General features: G+C 37.2%; 1 protein-coding gene across 1 annotated transcript; it reads left to right on the top strand.

Annotated features, from left to right (window-relative positions):
- The first annotated feature begins 6,909 nt into the window (after positions 1-6,909).
- On the top strand, positions 6,910-13,693 carry LOC137201104 (ornithine decarboxylase-like). Its single transcript, XM_067615998.1, has 7 exons — positions 6,910-7,202; positions 7,338-7,510; positions 7,604-7,820; positions 9,057-9,140; positions 11,216-11,378; positions 11,843-11,961; positions 13,246-13,693. Exons 1-7 carry the CDS (start codon positions 6,984-6,986, stop codon positions 13,504-13,506), a joined length of 1,236 nt encoding a protein of 411 aa, XP_067472099.1. The 5' UTR covers positions 6,910-6,983; the 3' UTR covers positions 13,507-13,693.
- The last annotated feature ends 620 nt before the right edge of the window (positions 13,694-14,313 follow it).

Here is a 14,313-nt window from a genome sequence, read left to right as displayed (position 1 = left end):
AACATGGCAAACTATAGAAACACACTGTAGCAACATGGCTGACTTCTTGGAAGAGGATTTGCTCTCTATGTAGATATAACAGGCTCATTCTAAGCTAACAAAAACATGTTTCTTATTTTCATGGGATTATACACTAATTAAAACCTACTCATTAAAAGTATATTCCATTTCTGCCAAGTCCTTTCCACTAGATGCCACCAAATTCTACACACTGGACCTTTAACATCAACCAACTTCATAATTGTAAAAAGAGCAAAAGATGGAGGACATCATGGTCCTAAAGCAGAACCAAAGTGTCTGTAACAGCTGAGCTAATAAGAATGTTCTGTAATCAGAGAAACATCAGTAATATGTGTAGTATGTTAATGAACTAACGCCATCCCTGTCATCCCTTTTTCATAAGTGGATCATGAGTTGAGTTATTATCGAATGGGTTACAACTTGGACATTATTATATAAGGTATGCTTGCATTCACAACTTGTCCAACTGATTTGTTTGTTTGTGAATTCCATTTATCATTTAATTAGGATTATTTTGAAAATCTATCATGTCTGTCATGTCATGTTTTTTAATGTAGTCTATGAATGACATTATTAAAAATAAAATGTAAAATATCAAGTCCTGTTTTAGACAATTTGTATGCAAATGCATGTTGCACTGTACATGTTTGCATAAGTATGCATAAGTAAATGCCCTGCAGAGTCAAGGTCTGCTGTGCATGTGTTTGTATGCATGTGTGCAGAAAAAGAGAAAAAGTACACAAATATACAACAGTGTGACACTTGATATATAGCATTATCAAGCCATTACAAATTATCCACTGTAGAGTTGCTGCCTGAGAGCAATCAATTATCTGTGATGTACAGTATGTAGTGTATAGAGACATGCTGAAAAATGTATTACCTGTGTTTTGTAAAAATAATTAAATGTATATGTTTTCCTTCATCATGTAGGTGTTTCCTCTAGTTTTTGACAACCATGAAGGAATCTTTTAAAATATTTCTTAACATTGTGAAAAAGGTCCATTATTTTCTCTTGTATTATTGCATTTCAATGAAAATCACAGTGACGACTTCTTTAGTTAGTCTTTTTACTATGATATTCTCTCTTTTTGTTTCTAGGGACAGTATTTCTGCGCTGAGCTGTGGTGGAGGGATAGTAACACAAGACAGAATTTTGTTCTAGAAAGACTGTAACTTCATTTGTCTAATTCAGATAGCTATATTACCTGTGTTTTGTAAAAATAATTAAATGTATATGTTTTCCTTCATCATGTAGGTGTGTCCACTGTGTATATGTGTGTGTGTGTGTGTGTGTGTGTGTGTAGGTGTGCCATTTTTACCTTTGTATGTTTGTATGTTAACTAGGGTATCTAAAACTAGTTTTTGACAACCATGAAGAAATCTTTTAAAATATTTCTTAACATTGTGAAAAAGGTTAATTATTTTCTCTTGTAATATTGTACTTCAATGAAAATCACAGTAATAAAGTTTAGTGAATGAAAGGAAAGTGGGTATCTTCTTTAGTTAGTCTTTTTACTATGATATTCTCTCTTTTTTTTTCTAGGGATTATTAGTATTTCTGTGCTGAGCTGCAGTGGAGGGATAGTAACACAAGATGGAATTTTGCTCTAGAAAGACTGTAACTTCATTTGTCTAATTCAGATTGCTGAAGACTCATATTAATTTCAGATCAGCTTTGGAATGTATTTGGGCACAGAATGATGATTGTGGATTTTGTGTCGAGTCAGTGACTCACAGTCAATGACAGGGATTAGTCTTTCACAGATAACATCAGTGACATAACACAGCAGTACTTCACACTGGTCTTTGGATGCTAAATCCTGTGTTGTGTCCATTTGGACTGAAAGCACTGCTGCCTGCTTCACTTGAACAGCTATTTCCCCTTGAATTAGTCAAAAATCAGTAACTTTGTTCATGGTTGTTTTGGAGTAGAAAAAGACCCACTTCCTTTATTTTTTGTATCAGTGTTGCTTCTTACTCTTTTCAGCAGAGCAGACACTAAGCAACACAATTGCCATGGTCCAAGGTCACATCTTCCAGGGTGTAAGCAGCTTCATGTCTGTCTCCTCTGTCGTTAAGACCGCACTTACCAATTACTTTAATTATGACAATGACTGGTTCCAAAACCTGCCTCTTCTTTCTGACCTGCTACCGATAGGACATTTGCTTCTGACTTAAAAGGCTACTGATGTAAGCTTTGCTAGTTCTGAGGAAGTAGGTTTCAGCACTCTCTCTGTGGGCCTTGCTTTTGTCATGCTCCTCTGCGATCTGATGGGCATGTTTCCATGACTGAAGCCTCCACTGATGAATACACTCTCACTGGTAAAAAGGCAACTGCTTTGTTGTGGGTGTTGGAAAGCCCAGCAGTGATTCCTAGTGGACTAAAATAAGAGTGACAGGCTCAGAGAGTCTGCTGCCTCTCTCAGTCACCTCAGCACCATGAGGAATGGATAACATGGCCGTGTGGACTATTCTGTTGTTGTGCATTCATGAAAAGATGTAATTACCGATTATTTATCCGTAAAGGACATTTCCTATTAAAATTTAAGTTCACTGTTGAGATTCTGTCGAGTTTTAGCCATTCTAGTGAGTTAATTGGTATTATGCAACAGCTAGCCAATTAGCCGCCCCACTGCCATGATTCTTCAGTTCAGCTGCAGTTAATGTGCATATTTTAGCCTTGTCATCATTCAACTGTACGATAATTTGGTGTGGTTAAGTTAATGCATTTATTACTGTATGAAGAACAAGGGGTTTGCCATATTTTATTGTATTGAATCGCCCTTGCTAAAATTCACTAATATCTAATCTTATGTTCTCTACATAAATGTTAGCTTGCCTAATTTAGCTCATGTTTCCCTACATATGCTCTATCCACACACCACACAAACGCATACCCACAAATTACAACAACTACACCCCAAAGCAAGTACTACACATGGACACAGACTGAGTAATTTGAAATAAACCTTTTAAAAGAAATCCCTCTGAAGCCTGATTCTTTAAAAGGAGTCAATGTCCATATTGGCTTCCTCAACCAGTGGAATTTAGAGTGGGAATGTTTACCAACAAAACAGACTGAAAGTACTAAAAAATGCAGCGGTCTTGTCGAAACGCCTCTCTGAGTTGCTTTTGGGATGGTGTCTCAATAAATAAAAAGACTGTCTACTCAACCTCTTGTCTTTTGTTTTCTGTTGACACTGTGAGTGATAAGGTCCTTTTCCCCTTGAGGGTTGGGTCTCAGGTTCTGCACTTGTTTGCATCCTACTTGACAGGTCCTGACACGTTTACAAGGAAAGGATTGGAGACTGAACCACACAGCCTGACAACGAGGGCTCCACCAAGCTAAAATGTTCTTCTCCTCAGGAGATCTATCTACTTCCTCACCTAAACTACTAATACAGGACTAATACAATCATAATTCTACTGTATCATTACATTACAATTAAAATGCGCTTCAAGAAGTAAAACTGATATTCCAATTCTTCCACTCAAGTTGGAAAAGAGGGGATGACACATAGCAATGCAGGGGAGAAAGAGAAAGAGAATTGCTGTTGAGTAAGTCAACACTTGTCTGGTGTGTGCAGAAGTTGTTTGTATGTTTTTGTAGCAGCCTCGAGCCGTTTGTACACAACTTGGTCCAGGTAAACAGTGGGTTTTTGCATGTTTGTAATGACTTTGCATAATAACCATTGGTTTGTAACACATATCTGTCCTGTTGCCTTCACATCATTGGAGGATCTATATGATCTAAAGAAGGCCTTCTTTCTTTCATACAAGCATTCTAATTGGGTCTTCCATTGCTGAGCCACTTATGAAATGATCTGACCCTGGATGTAAGCCTTCAAGACTCTACACTTAAATTTATTTTTATGGGTGCTTGTGCCACCAAGTTAAACATGCCACATTCATGTCATGTGGGATAGATGGTAGAGCTGGGAAAGATTCCCATAATCACAACTTGGGAGTCTATTACACCACGGTAGAATTTTTTTTAAAAATGTATGATTACAGAATTCATGAAGTGAGGCTTAAAATTACTGTGCATTGACAATGTAACACCATATCCTTTAAGTTTGGGTTTAATAGCTATAAATGAGAGAATTTAGCTGATGTGAGGTATCCCTTTTTAATTGATTTTTCAGGCACTTTCTTATTATCAATTCTATGGATTAATCAATAAATTAGTGCCAAGTTGAATACATCAGTGCTTCCAGAAAAGTCTGAGTTTCCTAGCTGTTATTATGACTTGGATGTTGATGTGAACACTTTTTTCAAGACAGAATCTCATAATTCTGAAAACTCTGATATGACATTAAAACGGCCTAATAGTATAAAGCCATGCTAACAGCACTGTATACTGTACTTAGGTCAGCATACTAACAAGCACACAACAACAATGCTAACACACTGATGTTTTGCACATATAATGTTTATCACTGTCAGTTAGTTTAGCGTGTTGGCATGCAAACATTTGTGGATTGCCCAGAGAATTCACCCTCCAAATCCAATGGCAATTCATCCAATGCTTGTAGAGATATTTTGTTTAAATCACCAGTCAGAAGGATACGTACATCGTCTGGGAACCATGAATGTCTGTACAAAAATTTAGTGCCAATCCCAAATTTGGTGCATACCCATCCTGTTTTACAGCACTGTTTACCATATAATCAATATGGATATTTCAGGGATATTTGCTCAAGTCTGAAAACCTTTTGATTTGTGAAGATACAAAAAGATAGGGTCCAAAATATAAAGTAAGCATTATTTATCATATCACACTGGACCAAAGCAATTGAACTGATACCACTTTCTAAGAAACACAAAGACAATAAAACTATACAAACTATAAAATGGGTTTGCTGGTGGTGTCTATCAATTGCCAATGTCAGGCAGTTGCTGAATGGAAATATTGTTATATTCAAGCAGATGGCCACTTGGAGTCTGTGTCTGTTGTTGTGTGTGCTGTGTTGTGTCTGCTGTTACTATAGTTATTATCACTGGCTGGCTACTCCGCATCAGACCTGAAATGTTCCCACAGTACCACTGGCCCATCTATCCTGGCTGTGTGTGAGTACATTAGATAAAGCGTACATTTAGATGATTTCAATATATTGTTGTGGTCTTTTTTGTTATAATCTAGGCCTTAAACACATATCAAACATAGCTTGTACATGGACAAAAGTGATGCACGGATTGCAGTTATATCTGCAGATCAGGCAGGTCAGGTCATAAAAAGTTACATTCTGATTAATAGCTGATGGGTCGCGGGTGGTGAAATAATACATTATTAATGAGGAAAATATTAATTACTTTCTCTAAAATGTGAATATTGCAGAGAGCAGAGCAGAGCTGCTCCACAGCGGACAGCTTCATTTTTGTAAGGCACAAATTACTGACTCACAACTAAGCAAACTTAGCAATGGGGAATACTAAGAAATATACAGATATGAATTACAATTGTTTCTACAATTATACAAGAGAGATTGCTGGAGAAATTGGTGCACCCAGCATGCTACAATCTTTCCAGACCACATGGCAGCATACATAGTAGGCTTCATAAATATGAAATTGTATTGCAAAGGCACAGTTCACCATTGAAATATTTACAATTGCTGAAAGCAGCATCTCAAATCTTTAAAGTAAATTGTTAAAGTAAAGTTACTCTTTAAAGTAAATAGTTAAAGGGGGCAGATTTAGTGATGTGGGGGCCCCAGGCAAACTCTGTCTTGCTATGCAGAGTAAAGGCAAGGCATGGCAAGGAAAGTTTATTTGTATAGTACATTTCAACAACAAGGCAATTCAAAGTGCTTTACATAGAGCATAAAAGGCATCAAGACAGAATATAAAAGCAACACAAGTAAAAAGACATTTAAATGCAATTAAAAAGTGTTACGAAGAAACAACATTTTGATTTTGGGATCGTTTACATTTACTTTTACATTCATTGAATTGTTTGTCAGGACAGTTCCAGAACAGTGGTGAAAAAAGTTAGCTAAGAGCTGGGATGCACTGCTGCAAACAACCAGAATGGACAAAAGCTTTTTCTCCCTGGTGGTCAGCACTGTTTGTCTTATTGTAATGAGTGTAGATAGCTCTCTACATGATAAGAATTGTTTAAACTGCTTTTTCAGGTTTCAAGGTAAATAGGACTATCATGTGTTTTAAAACAGTGGGTGGGGAAAAGCCAGCCAACAAAATCAGAATGTAATGGCAATGTTATAACAAGTGTCAGCTGGACTTGTGTGAGTACTTACTATCAAACTTACTTCCAGTTCTGTTTCATGGAATTGTTGTTGTTATGCTTAAACTCACTTGAAAATATTTGAAATTTTCAGGGTTGCAAAATATGGAAAAGAATACGGGCCATGGTAAGAAGAAAAAAGCTTTCCAGATTTTTTTTTATGTCTTTTCATGTGTGATGCAAATGTGGCTATCTATGTTATCAATACATTATTTGGTTGACTACTATTAACAAAACTTGCTCTGTGCTGTGTGTAAACTAACAGTTATTAATTTTATGCTTTTGTCTCTTAATGATTGTCATCTCTTCCAGAATCAGTAACTACAAACAGATCAGTTATGCAGGTTTTGTCCTCTGAGAATTGTGACATTGAAATCTTAGAAAAAGGAAAGACCATTAATAATTTCATAGACAATAAAATAGAAGAACGTGGATCAGTGGTGAGTATCAGAGACATCATGACACTTAATTTCTACATACTATATATCTATAATTGCGTGAAAGTATTGTGAGATAAATGAGATTTCAAATTTTTTAAATAAAATGTTATCTCTGCTTTTTTCATTCAGGACGATGAAGAACCCTTCTATGTGGCAAATCTAGACAGATAATCAGTTGTAGATGAAATAACTCAACTGTAATGATAGTTCGAGGCAGATTAAATTTCCCTAGGGGCTACATGTGAAGTATAGTCGAGAGTTGAGATTTTTGAGACATGAATTTTCAAAATAAAATGTTTATCTCTGCTTTATTCATTCAGGACAATGAAGAACCCTTCTATGTGGCAAATCTAGACAGTGTGTTTGAGAAACACCTCAGGTGGCTTACTAACTTACCTCGAGTCAAGCCTTTCTATGCAGTGAAGTGCAACAACACACCAGCAGTTATCCAGATGCTGAGTGCTCTGGGCACAGGTTTTGACTGTGCCAGCAAGGTACTGATGAAGCATTCTGAAGATAATCTACAACTCTGTTTTCTTTTTTTTCCCAGTCTCTGTTAATGAGAATGGTTGTTTCCTTCTCATTTTTATTCTCAGTCTGCTAATATGAAACACATTTTGGTCTAACAGGGTGAGATTCAGATGGCCTTGTCCCTCGGAGTGACACCTGATAAAATCATTTACGCACATACAACAAAACTACGATCCCACATCAAATATGCCTGTGCTCATGGAGTAGATCTGATGACTTTTGATAGTGAGGATGAACTCCTAAAAATTTCTCAGTGTCATGGCAAAGCCAAGTAAGTGAACAATTACTGATATTTTTGCTTCTACATTTGGTGGACACTCTTTTAGAGCATCAAGAAATGCACGTCTTTTGAATCACTTTCCAGACTAGTGCTACGCATCGCAGTGGATGACTCCAAATCACTGCTAAGACTCAGTTCAAAGTTTGGAGCCAGACTGGATACTGTTGAAAAGCTGCTGGAACAAGCTGGAGAGCTGGGCTTAGAGGTCACTGGAGTCAGCTTCCATGTAGGCAGCGGGTGCACTGACAGTTTGACATTCAAGCAGGCCATTACAGATGCCAGACATGTCTTTGACCTAGCAGTAAGTCATTGTTATAGCAATAGAACATAAAAATACAGTACATTTACATGTTTAGTATAGCCATTCATCAAGTTTGTTGTGCAGTGTTTGTTTGCAGTTGCGATGCAAATCCTCTTTCTCGAAAAAGCAGTGGTGGTCATAAGTGGGCACTCAGACGGATGGCCTCACATAGTGGCAAAAGTTGAGCGTGGGTTAACTTTTTTGTTTAAAGATTAAACTAAAAGGTTAACTCAGGCATTGTTTTTTATGTTTAATACTTTTTTACTTCTACTTTTTGGAGGAATTTTTTTTGTTTTGAGTGATTGTTTGATTGGTTGACTGACTGACTGATATCTTGGTATGACTTTCTAATAAGGCACTCTTTATAAAAGGTTAATAAGTTCTAACTAATGGCTTTATTAATAGGTAAGGTAAAGATATTTCTAAAAGGTAAGTGGTCAGCCCAGTGGAGGGGTCTTTCTGACAAGTTAGAGGACATAGTAAAACCATACACATCAATGGGGATTTGTCCCATTTTGAAAACAGAATAGAAAATACTTCGCCAAATCTTATAATACTTTCTAGTTGAGCTAAGAGTAATATGCCTCAGCTGTTAAGCATTTGAGGTGAACTATTACATCGTCCAGCCATTGCTTATGAGATTGTCATCGAGCAAGCAGTGTAGAGAATTCCACAACTGCAACTTGTTTATCGGTGTACTCCTCGGGGACAACCCAGGTCATCACAGGGAGGATCCTTAACTGTGTCACATAAATTTGAAAGGGTATTAAAGGCCCCTGTCCAAAATTCCTCCAGCTACAGACAGGACCAAAACATATGGCTGTTGGAGTCCAGATCATACCCACATTTTAAACAATTCTCATCTGCAGTTTTGCCCATTTGCTGGTCAGATGGAGCCTGTAAGCTACTTTAAACGGCAGTAGCCCCCCTCCCCTCCCAACACATGACAGGTGGATACAGGAAGTCTTACAATGCATACAACCGGAAAAGTTAGGATTCTCACTGAAAGGATCTCTGAATTCCTTCCACAAGTCTCCTCCTAGTCTTTATCAATGACCTCACTCCTGATACTGATGGTGTTTCCTAAGGGGAGCTAGTTGGAAAGGGAGAGATGACCCTCACTGTTTCTTATCCTTCAGATAAGAGTAATGGCACTGCTCAGACCAGAAGTTCCAATTCATAAACCTCTACATATTGGATGCCTTAATTAGAAAGTGATACTGATATGTTTTTCAGAATTTGTTCGGCTTCCAGATGAGACTCCTGGATATTGGTGGAGGGTTCTCTGGGAGAGAGGACTTTGAAGTGAAATTTGAAGAGGTAAAACAAAGAAAATATACAATGCTAGTGCTTGTTCACCTCAGTATTCTAATGACTCAAATAATTGCAACAACTATTTTCTTGTTCAGTGTTATATTATTGAGGAACCTTTAAATAGACAGTCCACCTGATTATATAATACAAGCATTGTCAGGCAAAAAAAATATGAAGACTTTTTTGAGAGGTTGTGGTGGACCAACATCATCACATCACAGAAAGCCTCCAGGTCCAAACATACCTACATATTCCTTATCATTCATGGCTCTATGATTTATCTTAAGTATCAAGGTTTCTCTAAGTCAGGCAAGTATGACATTTTATGCAGTGTTGGAAACATTAGATCAAACATTGTCATTTGGTATCCATCCAGAAACCTTACCTTTAGTGGCTTGTAATGTCAGTGATACTGGTGACTTTTTATTAGAGTGTCAGCTAAATGCCTGAAATACTAACCCTTGTGCCTCACTAGGGACCTAAAAGGACCTTTAAAGTTTTATTTTTTCTGATTATTTTGGCTTTGATTATGCTGTAGCCATGATTTTTGGCGAAGATATGTATTTTTATTCAATTCTGGAAATCCAAACACAGATCCTATATCAAGTCTATAATACACTGTGTTGAAACAATACTAACTTTCAGCATGTTAGGGTCCTTTTAGGTCCCATTGAAACCCATTAAAACCACATTTTTTGATCCTGTGGTTGCTACTGCATAAATTCATGCATTCTGTTTTATAAGACTTTCAAACTGAAGCCCTGGCTTCAACATTTTGGTTTTTACTATTTTCCATCTGATTTTCTCTTTTTTAACCCTTTGTGCAAATGCATGCAATTGTGCTGGTTCCACTAGGGGCATTAATCCTCTATTATGAATACTGCAGCCAAGTATATTACAGTTCCAATGAGTTGTATGTGCGGATAGGGATGTCTAAATGTGATGTATGTGTGTGTATGGAGAAATTGGTGTATGTGTGTGTGTGTGTGTGTGTGTGTGTGTGTGTGTGTGTGTGTGTGTGTGTGTGTGTGTGTGTGTGTTGCCAAAATACAGACACTCAAATCCTTATGGAAAAATACAGACCAATGTAAACTCATAAATACTGTATTTTTGATCCCATGGCCACAATATTGTATAACCATGTATTCTATTTTTTTTTCAAACTGAAGCCCTGACTTGAGAATTGTAGTTTTTACTATTTTCCAGCTGATTGAGCAATTTTTCTCCTGTTTGCCGTGAAAAACAAATATATATCATTAGAATTTCTCTCCACTAAGGGCTATACCAGGGGCATTTCATGCATTATCAAGTTTTGCAGGACATTGTAGCAAATTTATTAATCTAAAAACTTGTTTGTATTGATATGGATGTCCAAGGGTGGTGTATGTGTGTGTATGGAAAAACTAGTGTGTGTGTTTGTGTGTGTGTGTGTGTGTCTATGTGTGTGTGCAGCTAAAAAGAGGTCATTTATATGGGCTGCAGGTCACATTACTCCTTTCCCTCTCTCTCTCTCTCACAGACACACACCTTCACCTCAGTCACATATTCATTCATTTCTGTTCTGAATTTTTGAATGTTAATGTTGAATTTTGTTACATTTTGTAAAATAAATGTTGTTCGAAGTGATGTTGTATTTATGCTATATTTCTAGAGCAAAATAAGGTAATATTAGAAAGTAAAAACTTTAGGACACTTTACATACACTATAAGTTAACAGGTCAGATTCTATACTTTAATCTTATACTGCACAAAAAATAATAATGCATACATTTCACTGTTGTTGCTAATCATTGACATATCTCAGACTAATCCAAAAAAAAAAAATCCCATTTGTCTTTAATATGTTGAAAATATTTCAATTTTTGTGTTTTTTTCTTTTATAAAAATTAGGGGTATCATCACAGAAACTGGCATTTATAGGGTTAAAATGATATATAATATTTTTATGCCAGTTTTTGATGGGGACCTTTTAGGTCCCTAATATGCTCTTTTGATACTATTTTAAAGCGAGGCCCAAGGGTTAATAAGAGGTGTTATACCCGTGAAATATCCAATTAATCTATTGTGTTCTGCCCTCCAAGTTTTCAGAAGTCATTAATGGGGCACTGGATAAATTCTTCCCACCTGACAGCGGGGTGCAGATTATTGCAGAACCAGGCCGATACTATGTGGAATCAGCCTTCACACTGGCAGTGAACATCATTGCCAAAAAAGTCGACATAGATCATATGGCTGAACACAACAGTAATGCATATTTATTTCTTTTGAAACCACATGAATGTTGCCTGTCCACTTTTAACAAACATTAAAGATGCCAGATTACTTCAGCTGAGTGGCTGTATTTAAATTTATATTCATTTTAAATACAAGAGGTGTGGGTGAAAGTTAACAACTATCAGATGTGTCTGATGGCACTATGTGGCAATGCATTACTACATCAAGATTAATATTCAGTAGACAGCCAAGCTTGGACCCTGAGTAACTATAGTCTTGATTTTCAAGGTTGTAGTTACTCACTTTGTGTAGAGCCACAGGTACCTGGTTGCATGTGGTGGAGGGCTAGAGAGACAATGGCTAAAAAGGATCATTTTCATTATATTTTTATTTACTGTCCTCCTTTTACCTTTACTGTCCTCCTAAAACATGGATATTTTATAGATATAGTTACCAGTTTAGTAACTTTCAGTATTTTTTATTTATTTTTCCAGACGGTGAGGAAAACAGCTCTGCAAGAATGATGTACTACATTAATGATGGAGTGCATGGCTCCTTGAGTTGCCTCATCAATGATCCTGCCCACATCAATGTTGCACCATACCTTCACAAGGTGAACCTCAACTATATTGCAACATCGTTATTGGATGATTCTGTAAAACATCAGATTACATTCAATATCTGTGCAACTACTGTATTATTAAAGTAAGGTAAAGTAAAGGTAAAGTTATGGCAAATAATCCAAGGTTAGGGTATAGTTAGGATTAGGCAACTAAAATACTTTGTTAATGGTGCAGAAATTTTGTTGTCATGGTTAAAAGAAAGGCATACATTAATTGCAGATCTGTGAACTCTGGCCTCCTGCATGGAACTCAGACCATGACCTCCACAAGCTTATTTTCTGCTATACGTAAAGGGGACACTACTCTATGCATGGACACTTAATTGGCTTGGACAAACATCTTGAGGTGTGGAATTGTTCAATATGTACATAAGTCCCAGGGAGAAGAAGAAACTACATATAGCCACCACTCTGTGGGCCCTTCACCCGCAGGGATTGGCATTGGGGTCATGTGTATTGTGAGACAAGCAACGGGCAGGGGCAGGGAACTAGGCATGCTGATCCCTGGCACCATAAACTGGTTCTAGGGCCATGGAATGCCACCTCTCTAGTGGGGTAGGGGCCACAGCTAGTGCAGGAGGTGGAGCAGTACCAACTAGATATAGTTATGCTCACCTCTATACACAGCACTGGCTCTGTAACCAAAGTCTGCTGGACAGACCTGGTAAACATGAACACATAGTGAGTGTGAACTGGAAAAATCTGGCGGAGGCCCCTGTCTGTAGGGTCTTCAACTCTCACCTCCAGAATTTTCTCCTTCATCCCGGGGGAAGTTGGGGACATGGAATCTAAATGGGCCATGTTCAAAACCTCCATCGTGGAGATAGCTGCTCAGAGTTGTGGCTAGCAGGTTGTCAGCATCTGTCATTCAACACACTGGAGGGATTATATATCTCATCTGGCCTGGGAATGCCTCTAGATCTCCCAGGGAGGATGTTGCTATGGAAAAAGACATCTGAGTTCATTTGCTCAGTCTGGTGCCACTGTGACCCAGACAAGCAGCAGAGAATGCATGGATGGACCAAATCTGATATCTTAATGTACAGTAATTTTAAATTGCATGCTAAAAAATAAAATGTGGTTGCAGGCTACCAGTTGCAAACAGTAATGTGACTGATAACATAAAATGGACACAACCTACTTTTGGAATACTTGGAGCATGAAAATTGTAAAATGTGGTATAAAACATGGGATTTCAACAAATATATTGTTGTGTGAGAATATGATAGCCAGTGTGATGTTGATTTTATATTTCGATGCCTGTGCCCCACATAGGCTGTTGAGGGCAGCAAGCAGAGATACCGGTCTGTCATCTGGGGTCCAACCTCCGACAGCATTGACAAAATAACTGAAAACTACTGGATTCCTGAGTTGGACGTGGGGGACTGGCTTCTCATCGACAACATGGGTGCTTACTCTGTTAGTATAGCCACTACCTTCAACGGCTTTGAAAAAGCACACATTTATGCTGTTGTGACAGCAGAGACATGGCACACCTTAAACCTGTCTCACACCTACGGCATTATCCATTTATGATCTCGTAACATTTCTGTATAAGTTGGAAATTGGCACAGTACTAACAAATATACAAAATTAACATCTTTCATTGGTTGTTCAGTTTCTATTGACAGGCCTAGTGTGATTATATTGTGTTATTTTCACTGTATGTGAAATTAATTATGTAGTGATTTGGGTATGGACAGTAGGGACATGTCCCTACCAATGTTAGGGTCCTTGTATTGAAGGGTTAGGGTTCTTGTATGTATTGTATTGAATACATATTGAAAATCAATAAAACATACTTACCAAAAAAAACATGTTTTCTTATTTTCATGGGATTGTACACTAATTAAAACCTACTTTTTAATAGTATATTCCATTTCTGCCAAATCCTTTCCACTAGATGCCACCAAATTCTACACACTGGACCTTTAACATCAACCAACTTCATAATTAATTAATTAATAAAAAGAGCAAAAGATGGAGGACATCATGGTCCTAAAGCAGAACCAAAGTGTCCGTAACAGCTGAGCTAATAAGAATGTTCTGTAATCAGAGAAACATCAGTAATATGTGTAGTATATTAATGAACTAACGCCATTCCTGTCATCCCTTTTTCATAAGTGGATCATGAGTTGAGTTATTATTGAATGGGTTATTACAACTTGGACATTATTATATAAGGTATGCTTGCATTCACAACTTGTCCAACTGATTTGTTTGTTTGTGAATTCCATTTATCATTTAATCAGGATGATTTTGTCTGTTATTTTGTCTATCATGTCTGAGATTTAATTTTTTTAAAATGTAGTCTATGATTGATATTATTAGAAATAAAATGTA

Source organism: Thunnus thynnus, chromosome 17 (genome assembly GCF_963924715.1).
Source record: "Thunnus thynnus chromosome 17, fThuThy2.1, whole genome shotgun sequence".
Taxonomy (NCBI): Eukaryota; Metazoa; Chordata; class Actinopteri; order Scombriformes; family Scombridae; genus Thunnus; species Thunnus thynnus.
Note: the sequence above shows the minus strand (reverse complement) of the source record. Positions and strands in the feature narration are given on the sequence as shown.